At 47.1% G+C, this 23117-nt stretch overlaps 1 protein-coding gene across 1 annotated transcript in view; it reads right to left on the reverse strand.

The window, feature by feature from the left end:
* LOC137432272 (receptor expression-enhancing protein 5) overlaps positions 1-23117 on the reverse strand; it is a 43933-nt gene that overhangs the window by 19548 nt on the left and 1268 nt on the right. The window contains exon 2 of the mRNA XM_068124067.2: positions 16311-16404. Coding sequence (XP_067980168.1) covers positions 16311-16404 — 94 coding nt within the window. The remainder of the gene's footprint in view (positions 1-16310; positions 16405-23117) is intronic.

The following is a 23117-nucleotide window of genomic DNA, read 5'->3' on the forward strand; positions in this document are numbered from 1 at the left end:
AAAAGAAGACACCCGGCTGGATTACAATAACACAATACGACACCAATGTTTCAGTTCTCAATTATATTCGTACGGAAAGGTCAGATTACAGGGGCTAGAGTTATAATCACAGAAAGACAGGCACTTAGACACACTCTTATATTAACCCCGGACAGACGACGGACAAACGGGACAAGGCTGACTCACACGGGGGTTGATGAAAAGGACAGCGGGTATCGATGGCTCAAGGTGCACTCTTGGCTCAAAGCAGGGTCCAGTACGGTCCGGTCCAAAGATGCGGGGAGGTATCGTCGCGCTGGGGGTGGCGGTGGCTTCCTCTGCTCTCCGTAGTTCAGGCGCATCTGACGTCACATCCGGCCCGGGGCCGCGTATATCCGGCGGGGAGTGACACGCCCTCGGCTCGTTAGCTCCGCCTCGTGGAATCGGCACGTTGCTTCTCATTGGGTGCGTGCGGGGGGGGTTACTGGCTCCGCCCCTGACGAGGAGCTGACAGCCAGCCCCTTCGGGGTAACCCCGTGGAGCGCATGGTCTGGAGCTAATCGAGCCGGTGTGAGGACGCATCCTCCCCCGCTCCGCCGCCATCTCCTCTGTTGTTGTTGTAATTGTTGTTGTAGTTGTTGTTTGGGGAAGAAGATGGGAGGAGGTATGGGAAGGTCCTAAACTCACTACTGGTGCCATATAATCACATTCTGGTGCAACGAAGAGTCATAATTAATGGAAACGAGGCCTTAACTGACATAGATTAAGAATAACTAGGAAGATGTCCGAAAGTTGTCTACGTGTGGTGCGGTGGACCTGGGCACGACATTTAATGGGGGAATAAGGGGAAGGTCGGCTCTACTGATTGTTATTTACATGCAATGGGACTAGGGAATGGGGGACTGGGGAAAGTTGGGGAGTATTGGAGAAAATAGGGGAATATTTACAAGCGGATATGGAGGCCAAATTCCATATTCGCAACATTGCACCCTTCTCTACCCTCGGGGCGTCCCGACCCGATAAATTTTTACCTACTTTAGTGTGGCACGCAATGTAGTTCCCTCTACTATTAACTCTACCCTGAGTGCGACAGTTTTACAGATATTCACAAATGAGTAAATATGTCCCCCTGCGACGTTGCACCCTTCTCCTCACAGAAACACACCCACAGGATAACCGAATCCGGAAAGAATTCTCAAACTAAACATACAGCCGGTAGGGAGCATTATTTACAAGACTACGCTGCTATTTACACTACGATCCAGGACCTGTTTTTGGAGGAACACATGCAGATGTTATGCATAGAGAGAGCGCGCTTGCCAACATCGATACACCAACCCACGAGTGCTCTGTGGCCGACGGCCTTTAATAACGTGCAGAGCACCCTTTCCCAGCATCAAAAGCACCACCCCACCACACAGTCAGCACCATCCGGTGCAGTCACCATTGTTCATTGGTATAAAAATAAATTCGACAACCCCTAACCCTGCAGGTGTCTCTTGCTCTTCTTGTGGTGCACTTGGTGTTAATTAACAGTGGTTCACCTTTATGGCATAGGTGCCACGTTGACCCATAGGTCCTTCCACGGGTGGTGCTTGGCCGCAAAAGAGCTGCGGTCCATTGTGGGTGGCCACAAACATTGCGGTCCATATGGTGTATCGATCCAGGCAGCCAACAGCGAAAGTGCAGGCCCACAACTGCGTAGCCAGCACCTCTCTCTCCTCTCTCTCTACCCCAAAGCCAGATCCTCGGAGGTGGGAGACAAAAGAAGAAACAAGTGAGTAAGGTGGTAAGGGCGCAAAAGTGCACGCAATATAAGGTAATGCACACTGGGGGCACATGGGAACCAGGTGAGACAGGTACGTTCCTATCGTACGCCCCCCCCCCCACCAGGTAACCTACATGGCCCCTCCCTTACCCCTTACTGTATCCACACAACACAACACTACCCATAAACATCTACTTTACAAATCAACAAACATCCCTACTGTCTTCCCCGTTCCTCCCATAAACCAAATTCGTCTTCTCTCCCTCCTAACCAATCAAATTTGCCATTTTCAACTTTCATCAAAATTTGCCATCTCCAACTCAACATCATAATTTGCCATCACCAATTCATCATCAGTCCCTCCTAGGGAGGGAGAGATGGAATCACTCCAATGTCTCATCCACGTCGTGATGCGTCTCACAAATCCACACAGCGATTCATCTCCTGCAACAAAACAAAGAAAACACAGGTGTGGAGTCATCATCATCACCACAGGTAAGTGGCTGCGTATGGTGCGACGGGTTCATCAATCCTAACTATCTCCTAAATGACTTTAACAACTTTACACTACCCGGGGTCTCTCTCCGGCCAAACCATTGGCCCTCTTACACTATGGGTTCTAAAAACCAATTCCCATTGGCCAAACTGTGGTGCTCTTCAATTTGGGGTCTCACTCCCCCGATTCATCTCTCGGTGCCCTCGCACAATTTCAGGGCTGCGGCGTGTACCTCTCCCAGTGGGTCTACCCACCTGCACACCTCCACCACTGCAGTTGCCTCCGAGCTTACCTGCTCCTTACCCTAACCTAACTACCTGGGGAAGGCCCTCTGGCTCTCTCCCCACTCGGTGCCCTCTCTGGCACTGGGCTACCCGGGTCCATCCTCCGGATCCTCGGGCCCCATCCACAACTCTACCGGCTCCCAGAGCCCACCTGCGGCCTCACCTGGCCGACATCCTCACAGTGGTGGAGTGCCCAACCAACTACACACACTAACAGGCTACACGCCCAGCCATTTCCACAACACTAATGCACCCATCCACAACACCATTCTGCAACCGCACCACAAATGCCAATATCCAACCACAATTTACCTGTACCCTCTACCTAACACTTACACTACCCGCCCCGGGTACTCGTGAAAGGGGTCCACTCTTCCCCCATCCACACCTTCGCACCACGCACACCACTCCATACCACTTACTCCAACTCTCTCCACACACCTGTACTTGCACCCTGTGCTCTCACACCTGGTGCCACCTGCACCCTTCTCTCCCCAAGCGCATTCGCGCTGATCCACAACACTCACTACTCATACACTACTCCACACACCTGTCCAGTTGCACACCTGTGCAATCACACCTGTTCAATCCTCACACACACAGCATCATCTCAGCTAACTACTCCCTTCTGAAACTTGCGCTTCCCAGTCGTCCCTTTAAACTATTGCGCTCCCTCGTCATTATCATCCATACTAATCTACCTGCGTCCCCACTACAGGTATCAGTCACTAACTAATCTTAACGTTACCTAATGTCATCTTCGCTAGATCCCTACACACCATATCCTAACCCACCCGGGCTAGTTTTCACTGCCATACACCCCATAATCTATTGCGCATTTGCCCCACATGGGAAGGATGGTGGATTTGCCATCCCACCACATCGGGGGTCTCTCACTACCAATTTTGCACATCAAATTTCAATAAATCAAAAATTTGCCAATCACTGCCCATCATCTGCCAATCACTACTGCCAATCCCTTGCCAATCATCAAATTTTGTTTTTCTCCAATTTTGGGTCCAAAACACTAACCTCATCACCCAGTCTACTCACTAATACCTCTCGGTGCGCCAATTCCTGTCCAAAGCCCGGCTTCGTAAAGCCAAGCAATGGATGCTGGTTGTTTTGTGCCAGCGGCTGGATACGTCCGGCACTCGGTGCAGGGACGGGGGCTTACCCGGGCCGAGATCCCACGCATCACCTCGGCGTGGAGCCATCCAATGTCCCGATCTCGACCTGCCGGCACGTCTCAACACAACGTGGTCGCCATGACGACCCTTCCTATCCAGCCGCCCGCTCCGCCTAGTGGAGCACGGACGCGGCCGTTCAAAGCGAGGCCCGGCACGCACCGAGGGCCCGATTCGGCTATAAGTCGTTCTAAACTCTTTCCCGTCTAACGTCGATGCTTCACCTGCATGCTTACATCCCGCAGCCCGTTCCTTGCTCACACATCCAGCCGTTTCCATGCCCCTCGTACCGTTCCTTACACACCCAGGTACACCCATTCCACTCACCGCCTTGGTCACACACCTGACCACCGAACACTTTGGCACACACTCGTTGGTAGCACACCTCACCAATACACCTCTTCGCGCCCCCTCCTCGGTCACCTCCTCTGTGACAATCACAGGTGTGCTCTCATTCGCACACCCAACCACGTGCCTCACCACCAACTCCAGCGTGCATTCCCACTCACGCTCTACCATTCCAGGTGTGCATCCTTCCATCCCAGGTGTACATCCTCGCTCACCTGTCACAACTAACTCACGCTCCATGTCACTCTCACTACTTTCACCTCCATTCCTGACAGCGCACTCACCCTTACTCTTGACAGCACACTCTTTCCTCATGCACCTGTCCGTCACACACCTTTCTCGCGCACACTCTCCCGTTACACCCTCTGTAACACTCACCACAGGTGGACACTCTTCCTTACTTCTGACAGCGCACTCTTTCCTCATGCACCTGTCCGTCACACACCTTTCTCGCGCACACTCTCCCGTTACACCCTCTGTAACACTCACCACAGGTGGACACTCTTCCTTACTTCTGACAGCGCACTCTTTCCTCATGCACCTGTCCGTCACACACCTTTCTCGCGCACACTCCTGCGCACACTCTCCCGTCACACCCTCTGTAACACTCACCACACCACGCTTCCATGTGCTCCCTCGCACACGCGCTACGACCGACTCATTCTCGCCAACACCCTCACTCCTGGGCACACACTTTTTCCTCACACACCCCAGAGTCGGACTTTCTCGCACACCTCCTCTTTCGCACACCAGACCTGTCGCACACTTCACCAACGGCCTCTCACGAACACCCGGGTCCATCTCGACCCCCAAGCTTCTTAAATCCCCTGGCGCATCATACGCACGACCATATTGGTCACCACTTACACCGGGTCCTCTTCCTCTTCGCTTCTCCTCCATCACCTGCGAATCCCTCATCCGGTTAACGAGCACATCACGATCCAAACACAGACTTTGGACCAATTCTTTTACCTCCTCTTTTATCTCTTTCTTATCCTCTCTCCGTCGCTTTTTAATTTCGCTCACCCCTTCTTCCACTTCTTCTAATTTTTGCTTCATCTCCTTCATCTCTTCGTGCGCCCCTTTAAGTTCTTCCTCTAACTCCACTTTATTTTTTTCTATGTGCTCCCGCACCTCCCGCTCTTTAACCTCCATTACCTCTACCACCTTGTCCATTTTCCTCGTCAGGTCCTCATGTACCGTCTGACACTCTTTTTTAATTACCCCTACGTCCTTTTTCATCTCCTTCTGTGTCGATTTTAAACCCTCTATTACCGCTGTGTTCTTCTTTACCTGGTCCCCCAACTCCTTTTGTCCCACTGTCAGTTGTTCTACTCCCAGCGTCAACTCCTCTATACCACCTTGCAATTTTACAGTCCCCTTTCTCACCTCTTTCTCCATGCGCTCCTTACAGTGCCTCACCTCCTCGCGCACTCCTCCGACCTCCTCACTCACTCCTCTTCTGATCTCCTCTCCCATCACTTGCATCTCCTGCCCAGATGCCACCCTCATCTGCTCCATTTCCTCCCTGTGAGCATCCAGTTTGGTTTCTACCCCCATTCTGACCCCCTCTATCTGCTGCTCCATTTGTTTAACTTCCCTTTCCGCTTGGTCCCTCATGTCCCTCAATTTGCCTTCCATACTGTTTTCTAACCCCTCTAACCCATTTTTCACTCCCTCTATTTGATTCTCTTGAGCGGCCATTCTGTTTTCTACCCCCGTTAACCCATGTTTCACTCCCTCTATCTGATTCTCTTGAGCGGCCATTCTGTTTTCTACCCCCGTTAACCCATGTTTCACTCCCTCTATCTGATTCTCTTGAGCGGCCATTCTGTTTTCTACCCCCGTTAACCCATGTCTCACCTCTTTTATCCCGTTGTCTAACCCCTCAAAATTATTGTCTAACTTCCCAAATTTCTTGTCTAACTCCTCAAAATTATTGTCTAACTTCCCAAATTTCTTGTCTAACTCCTCAAAATTATTGTCTAACTTCCCAAATTTCTTGTCTAACCCCCCGATTTGATTCCCTAGTCGCTCCCCCATTCTGTTTTCCATTTTCTCCATTTCCCTGGCTCTTTTTTCGTTGTCGCTCTTCGACTCTGCCATGTATTCGCTAAACCGTGCCATGAACTGCTGCATGTCAAACGGCTGCATGTTAAAGCCCGCTGATACAGCCGGCTCGGCTACCGCGCGCTCGTGCGAGGCGCCTTTTTGCGCGCCCGCTACTTCGTGCGTGACGGCGCTATTTTGCGAACCTGCCGCCCTCACTGCTTCGCTCTCCTCTTGTCCCTCAATTTGGTCCTGGACCGACCCTGCTTCACTCTCCCCTACCGGACCCCAGCCGTCTTGATCCGCCATAGCGCGACTTTCAAAATTCGAGTTTCGTAAAACAAATTCGAAATTTCGCCGTTATACTTTCGTCGAGCGCAGTACCCGCGCTCCGGATCGATTTTGTCGAGCGCCGTACGCGCTCCGGATCGATTTTGTCGAGCGCAGTACGCGCTCCGGATCGATTTTGTCGAGCGCAGTACGCGCTCCGGATCGATTTTCCCTCCCAAAATTTGGGCCTAACTAATTTAGTCCCGGGTCCGAATCTCACTCCTCGACACCAATTGTTACAGATACGACTTTGATGGTATGGTGGGCCGAGCGGGATGGCCGCCGTATCCGTACAAGTTACCCGATTGTGCCCGAACGTTGACGAGTCGCGCGATGCTGGCTCAATAAGGAAAAGAAGACACCCGGCTGGATTACAATAACACAATACGACACCAATGTTTCAGTTCTCAATTATATTCGTACGGAAAGGTCAGATTACAGGGGCTAGAGTTATAATCACAGAAAGACAGGCACTTAGACACACTCTTATATTAACCCCGGACAGACGACGGACAAACGGGACAAGGCTGACTCACACGGGGGTTGATGAAAAGGACAGCGGGTATCGATGGCTCAAGGTGCACTCTTGGCTCAAAGCAGGGTCCAGTACGGTCCGGTCCAAAGATGCGGGGAGGTATCGTCGCGCTGGGGGTGGCGGTGGCTTCCTCTGCTCTCCGTAGTTCAGGCGCATCTGACGTCACATCCGGCCCGGGGCCGCGTATATCCGGCGGGGAGTGACACGCCCTCGGCTCGTTAGCTCCGCCTCGTGGAATCGGCACGTTGCTTCTCATTGGGTGCGTGCGGGGGGGGTTACTGGCTCCGCCCCTGACGAGGAGCTGACAGCCAGCCCCTTCGGGGTAACCCCGTGGAGCGCATGGTCTGGAGCTAATCGAGCCGGTGTGAGGACGCATCCTCCCCCGCTCCGCCGCCATCTCCTCTGTTGTTGTTGTAATTGTTGTTGTAGTTGTTGTTTGGGGAAGAAGATGGGAGGAGGTATGGGAAGGTCCTAAACTCACTACTGGTGCCATATAATCACATTCTGGTGCAACGAAGAGTCATAATTAATGGAAACGAGGCCTTAACTGACATAGATTAAGAATAACTAGGAAGATGTCCGAAAGTTGTCTACGTGTGGTGCGGTGGACCTGGGCACGACATTTAATGGGGGAATAAGGGGAAGGTCGGCTCTACTGATTGTTATTTACATGCAATGGGACTAGGGAATGGGGGACTGGGGAAAGTTGGGGAGTATTGGAGAAAATAGGGGAATATTTACAAGCGGATATGGAGGCCAAATTCCATATTCGCAACAATATATATATACATATATATATACATATATATATATACATATACATATATACATATACATATATACATATACATATATATATACATATACATATATATATACATATATATATATACATATACATATATATATACATATATATATATACATATACATATATATATACATATATATATATACATATACATATATATATACATATATATATATATATATATATATATATATATATATATATATATATATATATATATATATATATATACACAGTGAAACCTTGACTTACGAGTTTAATTCGTTCTGTGACCGAGCTCGTAACTCAATTTGCTCGTTTCTCAAATTAAATTTCCCCATTAAAATGAATTGAAATGCTATTAATCCGTTCCAGCCCCCCAAAAACCACATCAATTTTTTTTGAAATATACAGTATATAAAAAATATCTCGCGCTTTATATTTCACCTGTATGCAGCATAGAAGTTCGCAGGATGGCCTGGACTGGAGGTACGCACACTTGACTCTAAACTGTCCAGCCTGGGTTTGAATCCCGACCCAGCTATAACCTGTCATGTCGGTGTTTCACAGGCAGGGTGATTCATCAATGTGTGTACCGCTAAACTGGGCGCCCCGTTTGCGTCCCATTAGTTGTTGGATGTTAAGGATCTCACCGTGTCTTCCACAAAGAGAAGGCGAGCTATCGCCGGCACTCTGAACAAGTTGTGGCCTGGCATGCTCTTCTCCTCTGTCGTTATATACGTCCTCCTCGGCATCTTTTTCCCGAAGAGCCCTGTCTCGTCACAGTTGAAGATTTGCTGGGGGATGTATCCTTCGGCTTCTATCAGTTCGGCAAAAGTTATAATAAAATCTTCAGCTGCCTTCACATCCGAGCTTGCTGCCTCACCATGCCTGACGACGGAGTGAATGCCGGTCCTCTTCTTAAAATTATCAAACCATCCCCGACTGGCTTTGAATGACTCTTCCGATGCCTCGTCCGTTGATGTTCCCGCCGTCTGCTGCACCAAATCCCCGTAAATGTCTCGTGCCTTCTCACAGATGATGCTCTCGGTCACGGTATCTCCTGCGAGCTGCTTCTCCGTCAACCACACAAACAACAACTTCTCCATCTCTTCATGGACAGAGGTCCGGAGCTTTGAAATAATCTTAACGCCCTTGGCTGGCGTTGTAGCCTTTATCGACTCCTTCTGCTTCAAAATCGTACATATCGTAGAAGTACTACGATCGTACTGCCTCGCCAAGTCGACAACACGCACACCTCGCTCATGTTTTTCGACGATTACGTGTTTTATATCCAAGCTCGCTCGCTCGTAACTCAGATCTCGGCTCGCATCACAAAGCAAAAAATCGACCGAGCGACGGCTCGTATCTCGGAAAACTCGTAAGTTGGTGCACTCGTAAGTCAAGGTTTCACTATATATATATATATATATATAGTCACGTGAAAAAGTAAGTACACCCCATGTAAAGTTTTGACTTTTTCAACATATTTCAACATACAGCTATTTGATCTTCATTTCAACAATATTGATAGATAAAGATGATATAATATAATAAATATCATGAAACATTTACATTTTGTAGTCCATTGTATAATTTAAATAAACATAAATGTAAATTTCGCATGTAGAAAAAGTAAGTACACCCCCACATTTATCACTATTTCAAATACCTAAAATTAGAATCAGGTGCACCAGCTCAGGTGCAAATGATTACAACATTGTTAGAGAGGATCTTGGAGGAACCTGTCTTATTTAAACCTCAGACATTTTGTTTGGTTTGCTCTTTGTTGTTGAAGTGTGCGGCGTCACCATTCCTCGATCAAAAGAGCTCTCTGAGGCCTTCAGAAAGAAGGTTATCGATGCCTTCGAGTCTGGGAAGGGATATAAAAAGATCTCCAAACAATTTGAAATCAATCATTCGACTGTCCGGAAGATCATCTGCAAGTGGAGAAGATTCCAAACAACTGCCAACTTGTTCAGGCCAGGCCGCCCCAGCAAGTTCAGCCCAAGGGCAGACCACAAGATGCTGAAAGAAGTCTCTAAGAACCCCCAGAATGTCATCACGGGATCTACAGGTAGCTCTTGCCACTGTTGATGTCAAAGTGCACAAGTCTACAATTAGAAAGAGGCTGCACAAATTTGATCTACATGGGAGGTGTGCCAGGAGGAAACCGTTGCTGTCCTGAAAGAACATCAGGGCAAGACTAAAGTTTGCCAATGAACACCTAGGCAAAGACCAGCACTTCTGGAACAATGTGCTCTGGACAGATGAGTCAAAGGTAGAGCTATTTGGCCACAGTACCAGAAGACATGTTTGGCGAAAACCAAAGACAGCATTTGACCACAAGAACCTGATACCAACTTGGTGTTGGTGTAGCCTGGTGTTGGTGTAGCGGCTAGGGTGCCAGCTTAGGATCCGAGGATCCTGGGTTCGAATCCCGGTCGATCGCTGAATTAACGCCAGGGGGGTTGACTCAGCCTGTCATCCTTCCGAGGTCGGCTAATTGAGTACCAGTTCACTGGTAATTCCCTGTGTGTCGTAAAAAGGCGACAAACAGGGTTGGCGGCAGGAAGGGCATCCAGCCGTAAAACATTGCTTCAAAAAGGGGACCAACAAAAACAACAACAACCACGGTGCCCGAAAAAGGCCAACCCCCGCTTTGCGGGGAAAAATGGCCTCTAAAAGTTGGTTATTTGTTTTTTAACCTGATACCAACTGTAAAGCAGGGTGGTGGAAATATTATGGTTTGGGGCAGCTTTGCTGCATCAGCGCCTGGGCAGCTCACAATCATAGAATCCACTATGAGTTCTTCATTGTACCAGAGGGTGCTTGAGGATAATGTGAGGCCATTGTCGGAAAGTTGAAGCTCAACCGAAGGTGGACCTTGCAACACGACAATGACCCGAAACATACCAGTAAATCCACCAAGGAATGGCTGAAAAGAAAGAAATGGAGGGTTCTGGAATGGCCAAGTCAAAGCCCGGATCTAAATCCCATCGAGATGTTGTGGGGAGATTTGAAACGAGCTGTGCATGCAAGAAACCCCTCAAACATCGCACAGCTGAAAGAATTCTGCATGGAGGAGTGGGCAAAAATTTCTCCCAGTCGATGTCAGAGACTGGTAGACAGTTATAAGAAACGCCTACTTGAGGTTGTTTCTGCCAAAGGGGGCAATACCACCTATTAGAGCCAAGGGTGTACTTACTTTTTCCACATGCGAAATTTGCATTTATGTTTATTTAAATTATACAATGGACTACAAAATGTAAATGTTTCATGATATTTGTTATATTATATCACCTTTATCTATCAATATTGTCGAAATGAAGATCAAATAGCTGTATGTTGAAATATATTGAAAAAGTCAAAACTTTACATGGGGTTTACTTACTTTTTCACATGACTGTATATATATATATATATTGTTGCGGATATGGGATTTGCATCCATCCATATCCGCTTGTAAATATTCCCCTATTTCCTCAATACTTCCCAACTATCCCCAATCCCCCATTCCCTAGTCCCATTTTCTGTAAACAACACTCTGTAGACCCGACCTCCCCCTATTTCCCCCATTAAATGTCGCACCCAGGTTCACCGCATCTCATGTAAGACAACTATAGGACATCTTGCTAGTTATTCTTAGTCTATGTCAGTTAAGGACTCGTTTCCATTAATTCTGACTCTTCGTTGCACCAGAATGTGATTGTATGGCACCGTTAGGAAGTTTAGGACCTCCCAATACCTCCCCGCAGCTCTTCCTCACGGTTCAGCAACAACAACAACAACAACAACAGCAGCGGCGGGCGCGGGGAGTGCGCGTCCTCACTCCGGCTTGGTTGGTAGGGGGTGTTGGGAGGGCACCAGGCCTTTCCAACGAGCCGCCATCGAACATGTGCTCGACGGGGTTACCAAATAGGGGCTCCCTGTCAGCTCCTCGTCAAGGGCGGAGCCCGGTAACCCCCGCACCCAATAGAAGCGGCGGACCGGTCCCATCTGGGGCGGAGTCAACCAGCCGAGGGCGTGTCACTCCCCGCTGAGCATGCGCAGAAAGAGGGAGGTGACGTCAGATGCGCGCTGAGCTTGGAGAAAGAAAGACGCCACCTCCGAGCGCTGTGAGGCCTCCCTGCATCTCTTGGACCGTGCTTGATCCTGTCCCCGAGCCAAGGTGCACCTTGTGCTGTCGAACTACCTGTCCTTCCCTGCCATCAATCCCTGTGTAAGTCAGCCTTGTCCCGTTTGTCTGTGGTCTGTCTGGGATAAAATAAGATTGTATTTAAGTGCCTATCTCTTCTGTGTCTTTACCTCACTACCTTGTAATCTACCCCTTTTCTCCCCCACTGTAATTATATCCTCCTCCGGAGGTCTTGAGAACTGTACCCCTTGCGTCGTTTCATTTATCCCAGTCGTTGTGTCCTTTCCAATCATCGATTTAGCGTAGCGCGATTTGGCCAACGTTCGGGTGGAATCGGGTGAGTTGGGGAAGAGTCGGGGAATAACTGTTAGGTCGCGGTAATACACCACCGCTCGGTCGAAATAACATCTAACCGCGATCCGTAACAATATATATATATATATATAATATATAATTCAGCAACACCCCTGTACCCCTGTAGTGATGTCCCTGCACCTAACCCTTTCTTCTTTCCTCAAACCTCACGCCCCAATTAAGTCAAATAACCCGCTTTGATTAATACAACACATTTACCGTAATTGATAAATGGATTAATTGGATTAATGACCTCCTACTTTGTACAACTTCCTTATATAGCCAAACCTTTGATCTATCAAAGCAGTGTAACAGTTGCTGGTTGCTTGCAGTCAAATTACAAAGCTGTAGCCATGGAGCAATTACAGTAATTGTGTTGCACCCTCATCACAGCAAATGGACGTGGCCCAAATAGCTTAATGATCAGTGCTTGTTGAGGGCCAAACTCAAATCGAACACCTAATCAGCCATCGTGTCCTCATGCTGTACATACGGCAGTTACTATATGAGCCTTATTCACTCCAAAATAAAAATAAATCCAATAGGAATTCCAATGCATTGCACTTGGCTGCCACGACGTTCTTTTTTAAAACCCGGTTCCAGATGCCAACAGACCAAGTCTCGAGTCCCTCAAGGGTAACTTTTCCACCGAGATATTTTTGGCTTATGGAGAATATGTCAAGATATGATAACGTGGATAATTTCCTCCACAAGCCATTTACCTGTTGCAAATGCAAGTTTTGTTTTGTTTATGACATCATAAAGCCGATGTCTTATGGGTGGTTATCATCCTTCGAGGTGGTGATCAGAATGCTGATCAGATCAGAATGGGTTGTTTGTCCTCATGAAAAGCAGGTGAGCTATCGCCGGCATCATGGCCAAATTCCCAATTCCTGCCATTGCTACTGCTGGAAAGGCATAGGCAAACCACGCAGTACAACCATTGCCAAGAAACTGCTTTGGCAGCACGGTCGCTCTACAACAGAGCGTGGTACTGTGCATCGGAATCAGTGAATAGCTTTTCGGGATAACACACATTCTCCACAAAGTGTTTAAGAGTGTGAACAGCAAACAGTTCACAGGAGAACACAATCACATCAAACTCACAAGTAAGATTAAATGCAGTCATTCTAAATGCATGTTTGCCAATAATGGTTGAAGCATTTTAAAGCACTGCAGTTATTTTTTCTTGTATACAGTGTTGAGGCTCCTGGGGGAGCTAGATCAGAATTTAATGGAACGAAAAGAGCAGTGAAACGAGGATGGGTGGAAGCGGGGGAAGGGGACACCAACAGCAGGGTCGAGGGACAAAATAGAGGGAGATTTGGAGAAATAAGGGACGAGGGGAGGAATGAGGGCAAGGGGAGGACACAGGGGATGGACACAACCGCAAACCCTCAATTACAGCAGTGGAAGGAACTGGAAGCTTGGAAAAAGGTGGGTTTGGGAAGGGTTAATGAAGGTAGAAAAAACATATGGTTGTGAATGGGGGAGAACCTGAGATGGCAGAGCTGTATAATTTAGCAACTACAGCATGTATCATGTTAGCGACACAACATGCCATGCATCATGTTAGCGACAATACCTACCATGGATCATGTCAGCGACACAACCTGGCATATACTATAATGGTAGCGCCACAACCTACCACATGTATCATGTTAGTGACAGAACCCACACATCTTTCACGTTAGCGACAAAACCTACCACATATAATCAGGTGAGCAATATAATCTGGCATGCACCATGCTAGCGACACAACCTTCCATGTATCATCATGTTAGCAACACAACATGCCATGCATCATGTTAGCGACAATACCTACCATGGATCATGTTAGCGACACAACCTGGCATATACTATAATGGTAGCGCCACAACCTACCATGTATCATCATGTTAGCAACACAACCTACCATGTATCATCATGTTAGCAACACAACCTACCACATATATCGGGTGAGCAATATAATCTGGCATGCACCATGCTAGCGACACAACCTGCCATGTATCATCATGCTAGCGACACAACCTGCCATGTTTCATCATGTTAGCAACACAATCTACGACATATATCGGGTGAGCAATATAATCTGGCATGCACCATGCTCGCGACACAACCTGCCATGTATCATGCTAGCGACACAACCTGCCATGTATCATCATGCTAGCGACACAACCTGCCATGTATCATCATGCTAGCGACACAATCTGCCATGTATCATCATGTTAGCAACACAACCTACCACATATATCGGGTGAGCAATATAATCTGGCATGCACCATGCTAGCGACACAACCTGCTATGTATCATGCTAGCGACACAACCTGCCATGTATCATCATGCTAGCAACACAACCTGCCATGTATCATCATGCTAGCGACACAACCTGCCATGTATCATCATGCTAGCGACACAACCTGCCATGTATCATCATGCTAGCAACACAACCTACCAAATATATCGGGTGAGCAATATAATCTGGCATGCACCATGCTAGCGGCACAACCTGCCATGTATCATCATGTTAGCGACACAATCTACCACATATATCGGGTGAGCAATATAATCTGGCATGCACCATGCTAGCAACACAACCTGCCACGTATCATCACGTTAGCAACACAACCTACCACATATATCGGGTGAGCAATATAATCTGGCATGCACCATGCTAGCGACACAACCTGCCATGTATCATCATGTTAGCAACACAACCTGCCATGTATCATGTTAGCAACACAACCTACCACATATATCGGGTGAGCGATATAATCTGGCATGCACCATGCTAGCGACACAACCTGCCATGTATCATCATGCTGGCGACACAACCTGCCATGTATCATCATGTCAGCAACACAACCTACCACATATAATCGGGTGAGCAATATAATCTGGCATGCACCATGCTAGCGACACAACCTGCCATGTATCATCATGCTAGCGACACAACCTGCCATGTATCATCATGCTAGCGACACAACCTGCCATGTATCATCATGCTAGCGACACAACCTACCACATATAATCGGGTGAGCAATATAATCTGGCATGCACCATGCTAGCGACACAACCTGCCATGTATCATCAGGCTAGCGACACAACCTGCCATGTATCATCATGCTAGCGACACAACCTGCCATGTATCATCATGCTAGCGACACAACCTACCACATATATCGGGTGAGCAATATAATCTGGCATGCACCATGCTAGCGGCACAACCTGCCATGTATCATCATGTTAGCGACACAACCTGCCATGTATCATCATGCTAGCAACACAACCTGCCACGTATCATCATGTTAGCAACACAACCTACCACATATATCGGGTGAGCAATATAATCTGGCATGCACCATGCTAGCGACACAACCTGCCATGTATCATCATGCTGGAGACACAACCTGCCATGTATCATCACATTAGCGACACAACCTGCCATGTATCATGTTAGCAACACAACCTGCCATGTATCATCATGTTAGCAACACAACCTACCATGTATCATCATGTTAGCAACACAACCTACCATGTATCATCATGTTAGCAACACAACCTACCACATATATCGGGTGAGCAATATAATCTGGCATGCACCATGCTAGCGACACAACCTGCCATGTATCATCATGCTGGCGACACAACCTGCCATGTATCATCATGTTAGCGACACAACCTGCCATGTATCATCATGTTAGCAACACAACCTGCCATGTATCATCATGTTAGCAACACAACCTGCCATGTATCACCATGTTAGCAACACAACCTACCACATATATCGGGTGAGCAATATAATCTGGCATGCACCATGCTAGCGACACAACCTGGCATGTACAATCATGTTAGTGACACAAACCAGCGTGTGCATTATGCTAATGATAAAAGCAACCTCCATGATACGATTTGCAGCATCATCAAACGTGCACAACCGCATTCCCCATGGCAGTACAAGGTTTAGCAATAGCTGCAAGCAAAGCAGGATTCGGAGCCAAAAGCTTGTGTGGACTCTCCGACTCTCGAAGGAATGAAAGTTTTATACGTACGAGTAGTACGCTGGGTAGAGAAAGCCAATGAAATTGCAGAGCAGTGCGGCACCATATCCAACAATCAGATACACTCCAACTAAGGCCACCAGAGCTGAAAAGAAATGGCAGCATGAAGAAGCTCCAGTGAGGAGCGGAACAAACCATGTCATTTGCATCAACTGTACAGACCGACGCGGGTCCCAGCAACATGGAAGCCGATCAGGGACCTTCTTATGTTCACTGGGTTCATCAAATGCCAAATCGCTCTCTGAACGCTGCCCAGACTTGCTCCGCTGGCATGAAAGGAGAGAACCACACTAGAAAATCAAAAGGGAATCTTGGAAAACACAACATTTGGCAAAAACTAACACGACTGCAAATGATAAGTCCCTTCCGTCATTTTCTAGCAATATTTAGATATGGCACGATGTGCAGGCTGGTATCAATAACCGAGTTAGGAAGCCTTGAGAGGGCGTCGACATTAGATCAGTTTGACCGAAAAGTGGCCGCTTGGGGTCAAAGCGATCTGCGTTTGTGAAGAAGTGCGGCATTCCTGTCTAAGAGTGGGGGGGGGGGGGGAGTGCAACCTTTCCACACAGGTGGCGGTGACAGCAAAGGGGTCTTTCGGGTTCGGACCTACAAGTGGACACACAATCACACATCCACGAGTACCTGGTCAAAACCCGAGTACAAAAACCTATTAGGCCGACAAAATGAACTTCAACAGACACAATGGCAACCACCAACGCGTTTGGTTGTGGTTGTGCTGCAACCCCGCCGTGTGTCAATTTGAGTAACAGATGGGAAGAAAGATTATTTACATTGAAATCGCAACCTTGGTGTGTAACGTGCCGAATAAATAACAGGTGGTTATTTTCAGGTAACATAGGCTACAAGGGTGTTTTAAAATTGAGGCGGTGAGTCAGAAGGATTGGAAACTGTGAGTCAGGGGAATGAACGAGTCCTGGAGTGGAAACAGTGCATCAGGGCAAAGAATGAGTCCCAATCGAGATGGAAAAATCCTTTTGGAGGGACTGAAATAAAACTGGTTGTAATGTTAAAAATACAGAACATATGAACTCCATTTACACAAAATGCACTTCAACAACATCCTTCTGTTGCAGATTCATTCCCTATCCTTCTGTTGCAGATTCATTCCCCATCCTTCTGTTGCAGATTCATTCCCCATCCTTCTGTTGCAGATTCATTCCCCAACCTTCTGTTGCAGATTAATTCCCCATCCTTCTGTTGCAGATTAATTCCCCATCCTTCTGTTGCAGATTAATTCCCCATCCTTCTGTTGCAGATTAATTCCCCATCCTTCTGTTGCAGATTAATTCCCCATCCTTCTGTTGCAGATTAATTCCCCATCCTTCAGTTGCAGATTAATTCCCCATCCTACTGTTGCAGATTAATTCCCCATCCTTCTGTTGCAGATGAATTCCCCATCCTTCTGTTGCAGATCCATTCCCCATCCTTCTGTTGCAGATTCATTCCCCATCCTTCTGTTGCAGATTAATTCCCCATCCTTCTGTTGCAGATTAATTCCCCATCCTTCTGTTGCAGATTAATTCCCCATCCTTCTGTTGCAGATTAATTCCCCATCCTTCTGTTGCAGATCAATTCCCCATCCTTCTGTTGCAGATTAATTCCCCATCCTTCTGTTGCAGATTAATTCCCCATCCTTCTGTTGCAGATTAATTCCCCATCCTTCTGTTGCAGATTAATTCCCCATCCTTCTGTTGCAGATTAATTCCCCATCCTTCTGTTGCAGATTAATTCCCCATCCTTCTGTTGCAGATTAATTCCCCATCCTTCTGTTGCAGATTAATTCCCCATCCTTCTGTTGCAGATTAATTCCCCATCCTTCAGTTGCAGATTAATTCCCCGTCCTACTGTTGCAGATTCATTCCCCGTCCTTCTGTTGCAGATTAATTCCCCGTCCTTCTGTTGCAGATCAATTCCCCGTCCTTCTGTTGCAGATCAATTCCCCGTCCTTCTGTTGCAGTTCAATTCCCCGTCCTTCTGTTGCAGATCAATTCCCCATCCTTCTGTTGCAGATCAATTCCCCATCCTTCTGTTGCCGATCAATTCCCCATCCTTCTGTTGCCGATTAATTCCCCATCCTTATGTTGCCGATCAATTCCCCATCCTTCTGTTGCCGATCAATTCCCCATCCTTATGTTGCAGATCAATTCCCCATCCTTCTGTTGCAGATTCATTCCCCATCCTACTGTTGCAGATTAATTCCCCATCCTTCTGTTGCAGATTAATTCCCCATCCTTCTGTTGCAGATTAATTCCCCATCCTTCTGTTGCAGATTAATTCCCCATCCTTCTGTTGCAGATTAATTCCCCATCCTTCTGTTGCAGATTAATTCCCCATCCTTCTGTTGCAGATCAATTCCCCATCCTTCTGTTGCAGATCAATTCCCCATCCTTCAGTTGCAGATCAATTCCCCATCCTTCAGTTGCAGATCAATTCCCCATCCTTCAGTTGCAGATCAATTCCCCATCCTTCAGTTGCAGATTAATTCCCCATCCTTCAGTTGCAGATTAATTCCCCATCCTTCAGTTGCAGATCAATTCCCCATCCTTCAGTTGCAGATCAATTCCCCATCCTTCAGTTGCAGATCAATTCCCCATCCTTCAGTTGCAGATTAATTCCCCATCCTTCAGTTGCAGATTAATTCCCCATCCTTCAGTTGCAGATCAATTCCCCATCCTACTGTTGCAGATCAATTCCCCATCCTTCTGTTGCAGATCAATTCCCCATCCTTCTGTTGCTGATCAATTCCCCATCCTTCTGTTGCTGATCAATTCCCCATCCTTCTGTTGCTGATCAATTCCCCATCCTTCTGTTGCTGATCAATTCCCCATCCTTCTGTTGCTGATCAATTCCCCATCCTTCTGTTGCAGATCAATTCCCCATCCTTCTGTTGCAGATCAATTCCCCATCCTTCTGTTGCAGATCAATTCCCCATCCTTCTGTTGCAGATCAATTCCCCATCCTTATGTTGCAGATTAATTCCCCATCCTTATGTTGCAGATCAATTCCCCATCCTTCTGTTGCACATTCATTCCCCATCCTTCTGTTGCACATTCATTCCCCATCCTTCTGTTGCAGATTCATTCCCCATCCTTCTGTTGCAGATTCATTCCCCATCCTTCTGTTGCAGATTCATTCCCCATCCTTCTGTTGCAGATTCATTCCCCACCCTTCTGTTGCAGATTAATTCCCCATCCTTCTGCTGCAGATTAATTCCCCATCCTTCTGTTGCAGATTAATTCCCCATCCTTCTGTTGCAGATCAATTCCCCATCCTTCTGTTGCAGATCAATTCCCCATCCTTCAGTTGCAGATCAATTCCCCATCCTTCAGTTGCAGATTAATTCCCCATCCTTCAGTTGCAGATTAATTCCCCATCCTTCAGTTGCAGATTAATTCCCCATCCTTCAGTTGCAGATCAATTCCCCATCCTACTGTTGCAGATCAATTCCCCATCCTTCTGTTGCAGATCAATTCCCCATCCTTCTGTTGCTGATCAATTCCCCATCCTTCTGTTGCTGATCAATTCCCCATCCTTCTGTTGCTGATCAATTCCCCATCCTTCTGTTGCTGATCAATTCCCCATCCTTCTGTTGCAGATCAATTCCCCATCCTTCTGTTGCAGATCAATTCCCCATCCTTCTGTTGCACATTCATTCCCCATCCTTCTGTTGCAGATTCATTCCCCATCCTTCTGTTGCAGATTCATTCCCCATCCTTCTGTTGCAGATTCATTCCCCATCCTTCTGTTGCAGATTCATTCCCCACCCTTCTGTTGCAGATTAATTCCCCACCCTTCTGCTGCAGATTAATTCCCCATCCTTCTGCTGCATATTAATTCCCCATCCTTCTGTTGCAGATTAATTCCCCATCCTTCTGTTGCAGATTAATTCCCCATCCTTCTGTTGCAGATTAATTCCCCATCCTTCTGTTGCAGATTAATTCCCCATCCTTCTGTTGCAGATTAATTCCCCATCCTTCTGTTGCAGATTAATTCCCCATCCTTCTGTTGCAGATTAATTCCCCATCCTTCTGTTGCAGATTAATTCCCCATCCTTCTGTTGCAGATTAATTCCCCATCCTTCTGTTGCAGATTAATTCCCCATCCTTCTGTTGCAGATCAATTCCCCATCCTTCTGTTGCAGATCCATTCCCCATCCTTCTGTTGCAGATCCATTCCCCATCCTTCTGTTGCAGATCAATTCCCCATCCTTCTGTTGCAGATCAATTCCCCATCCTTCTGTGGCAGATTAATTCCCCATCCTTCTGTTGCAGATTAATTCCCCATCCTTCTGTTGCAGATTAATTCCCCATCCTTCTGTTGCAGATTAATTCCCCATCCTTCTGTTGCAGATTAATTCCCCATCCTGTTGCAGATTAATTCCCCATCCTTCTGTTGCAGATTAATTCCCCATCCTTCTGTTGCAGATTAATTCCCCATCCTTCTGCTGCAGATTCATTCCCCATCCTTCTGTTGCAGATTCATTCCCCATCCTTCTGTTGCAGATTCATTCCCCATCCTTCTGTTGCAGATTCATTCCCCATCCTTCTGTTGCAGATCCATTCCCCATCCTTCTGTTGCAGATCCATTCCCCATCCTTCTGTTACAGATCCATTCCCCAGCCTTCTGTTGCAGATCAATTCCCCATCCTTCTGTTGCAGATTAATTCCCCATCCTTCTGTTGCAGATTACTTCCCCATCCTTCTGTTGCAGATCCATTCCCCATCCTTTTGTTGCAGATTAATTCCCCATCCTTCTGCTGCAGATTAATTCCCCATCCTTCTGTTGCATATTAATTCCCCATCCTTCTGTTGCAGATTAATTCCCCATCCTTCTGTTGCAGATTAATTCCCCATCCTTCTGTTGCAGATTAATTCCCCATCCTTCTGTTGCAGATTAATTCCCCATCCTTCTGTTGCAGACTAATTCCCCATCCTTCTGTTGCAGATTAATTCCCCATCCTTCTGTTGCAGATCAATTCCCCATCCTTCTGTTGCAGATCCATTCCCCATCCTTCTGTTGCAGATCCATTCCCCATCCTTCTGTTGCAGATCCATTCCCCATCCTTCTGTTGCAGATCAATTCCCCATCCTTCTGTGGCAGATTAATTCCCCATCCTTCTGTTGCAGATTAATTCCCCATCCTTCTGTTGCAGATTAATTCCCCATCCTTCTGTTGCAGATTAATTCCCCATCCTGTTGCAGATTAATTCCCCATCCTTCTGTTGCAGATTAATTCCCCATCCTTCTGTTGCAGATCAATTCCCCATCCTTCTGTTGCAGATTAATTCCCCATCCTTCTGCTGCAGATTAATTCCCCATCCTTCTGTTGCAGATTAATTCCCCATCCTTCTGCTGCAGATTAATTCCCCATCCTTCTGTTGCAGATTAATTCCCCATCCTTCTGTTGCAGATTAATTCCCCATCCTTCTGTTGCAGATTAATTCCCCATCCTTCTGTTGCAGATCAATTCCCCATCCTTCTGTTGCAGATCCATTCCCCATCCTTCTGTTGCAGATCTATTCCCCATCCTTCTGTTGCAGATCCATTCCCCATCCTTCTGTTGCAGATTAATTCCCCATCCTCCTGTTGCAGATCCATTCCCCATCCTCCTGTTGCAGATCCATTCCCCATCCTTCTGTTGCAGATTAATTCCCCATCCTCCTGTTGCAGATCAATTCCCCATCCTTCTGTTGCAGATTAATTCCCCATCCTTCAGTTGCAGATTAATTCCCCATCCTTCAGTTGCAGATTAATTCCCCATCCTTCAGTTGCAGATTCATTCCCCATCCTTCAGTTGCAGATTATTTCCCCATCCTTCAGTTGCAGATTAATTCCCCATCCTTCAGTTGCAGATTAATTCCCCATCCTTCAGTTGCAGATTAATTCCCCATCCTTCAGTTGTAGATTATTTCCCCATCCTTCAGTTGCAGATTAATTCCCCATCCTACTGTTGCAGATTCATTCCCCATCCTTCTGTTGCAGATTAATTCCCCATCCTTCTGTTGCAGATTAATTCCCCATCCTTCTGTTGCAGATTAATTCCCCATCCTTCTGTTGCAGATTCATTCCCCATCCTTCTGTTGCAGATCCATTCCCCATCCTTCTGTTGCAGATCTATTCCCCATCCTTCTGTTGCAGATCCATTCCCCATCCTTCTGTTGCAGATTAATTCCCCATCCTTCAGTTGCAGATTAATTCCCCATCCTTCTGTTGCAGATCCATTCCCCATCCTTCTGTTGCAGATTAATTCCCCATCCTTCTGTTGCAGATCCATTCCCCATCTTTCTGTTGCAGATTAATTCCCCATCCTTCAGTTGCAGATTAATTCCCCATCCTTCAGTTGCAGATTAATTCCCCATCCTTCAGTTGCAGATTAATTCCCCATCCTTCAGTTGCAGATTATTTCCCCATCCTTCAGTTGCAGATTAATTCCCCATCCTTCAGTTGCAGATTAATTCCCCATCCTTCAGTTGCAGATTAATTCCCCATCCTTCAGTTGCAGATTAATTCCCCATCCTTCTGTTGCAGATTAATTCCCCATCCTTCTGTTGCAGATTAATTCCCCATCCTTCTGTTGCAGATCAATTCCCCGTCCTTCTGTTGCAGATCAATTCCCCATCCTTCTGTTGCAGATCAATTCCCCATCCTTCTGTTGCAGATCAATTCCCCATCCTTCTGTTGCAGATTAATTCCCCATCCTTCAGTTGCAGATTAATTCCCCATCCTACTGTTGCAGATTCATTCCCCATCCTTCTGTTGCAGATTAATTCCCCAT

Source organism: Myxine glutinosa, chromosome 8 (assembly GCF_964187855.1).
Source record: "Myxine glutinosa chromosome 8, kmMyxGlut1.1, whole genome shotgun sequence".
NCBI lineage: Eukaryota > Metazoa > Chordata > Myxini > Myxiniformes > Myxinidae > Myxine > Myxine glutinosa.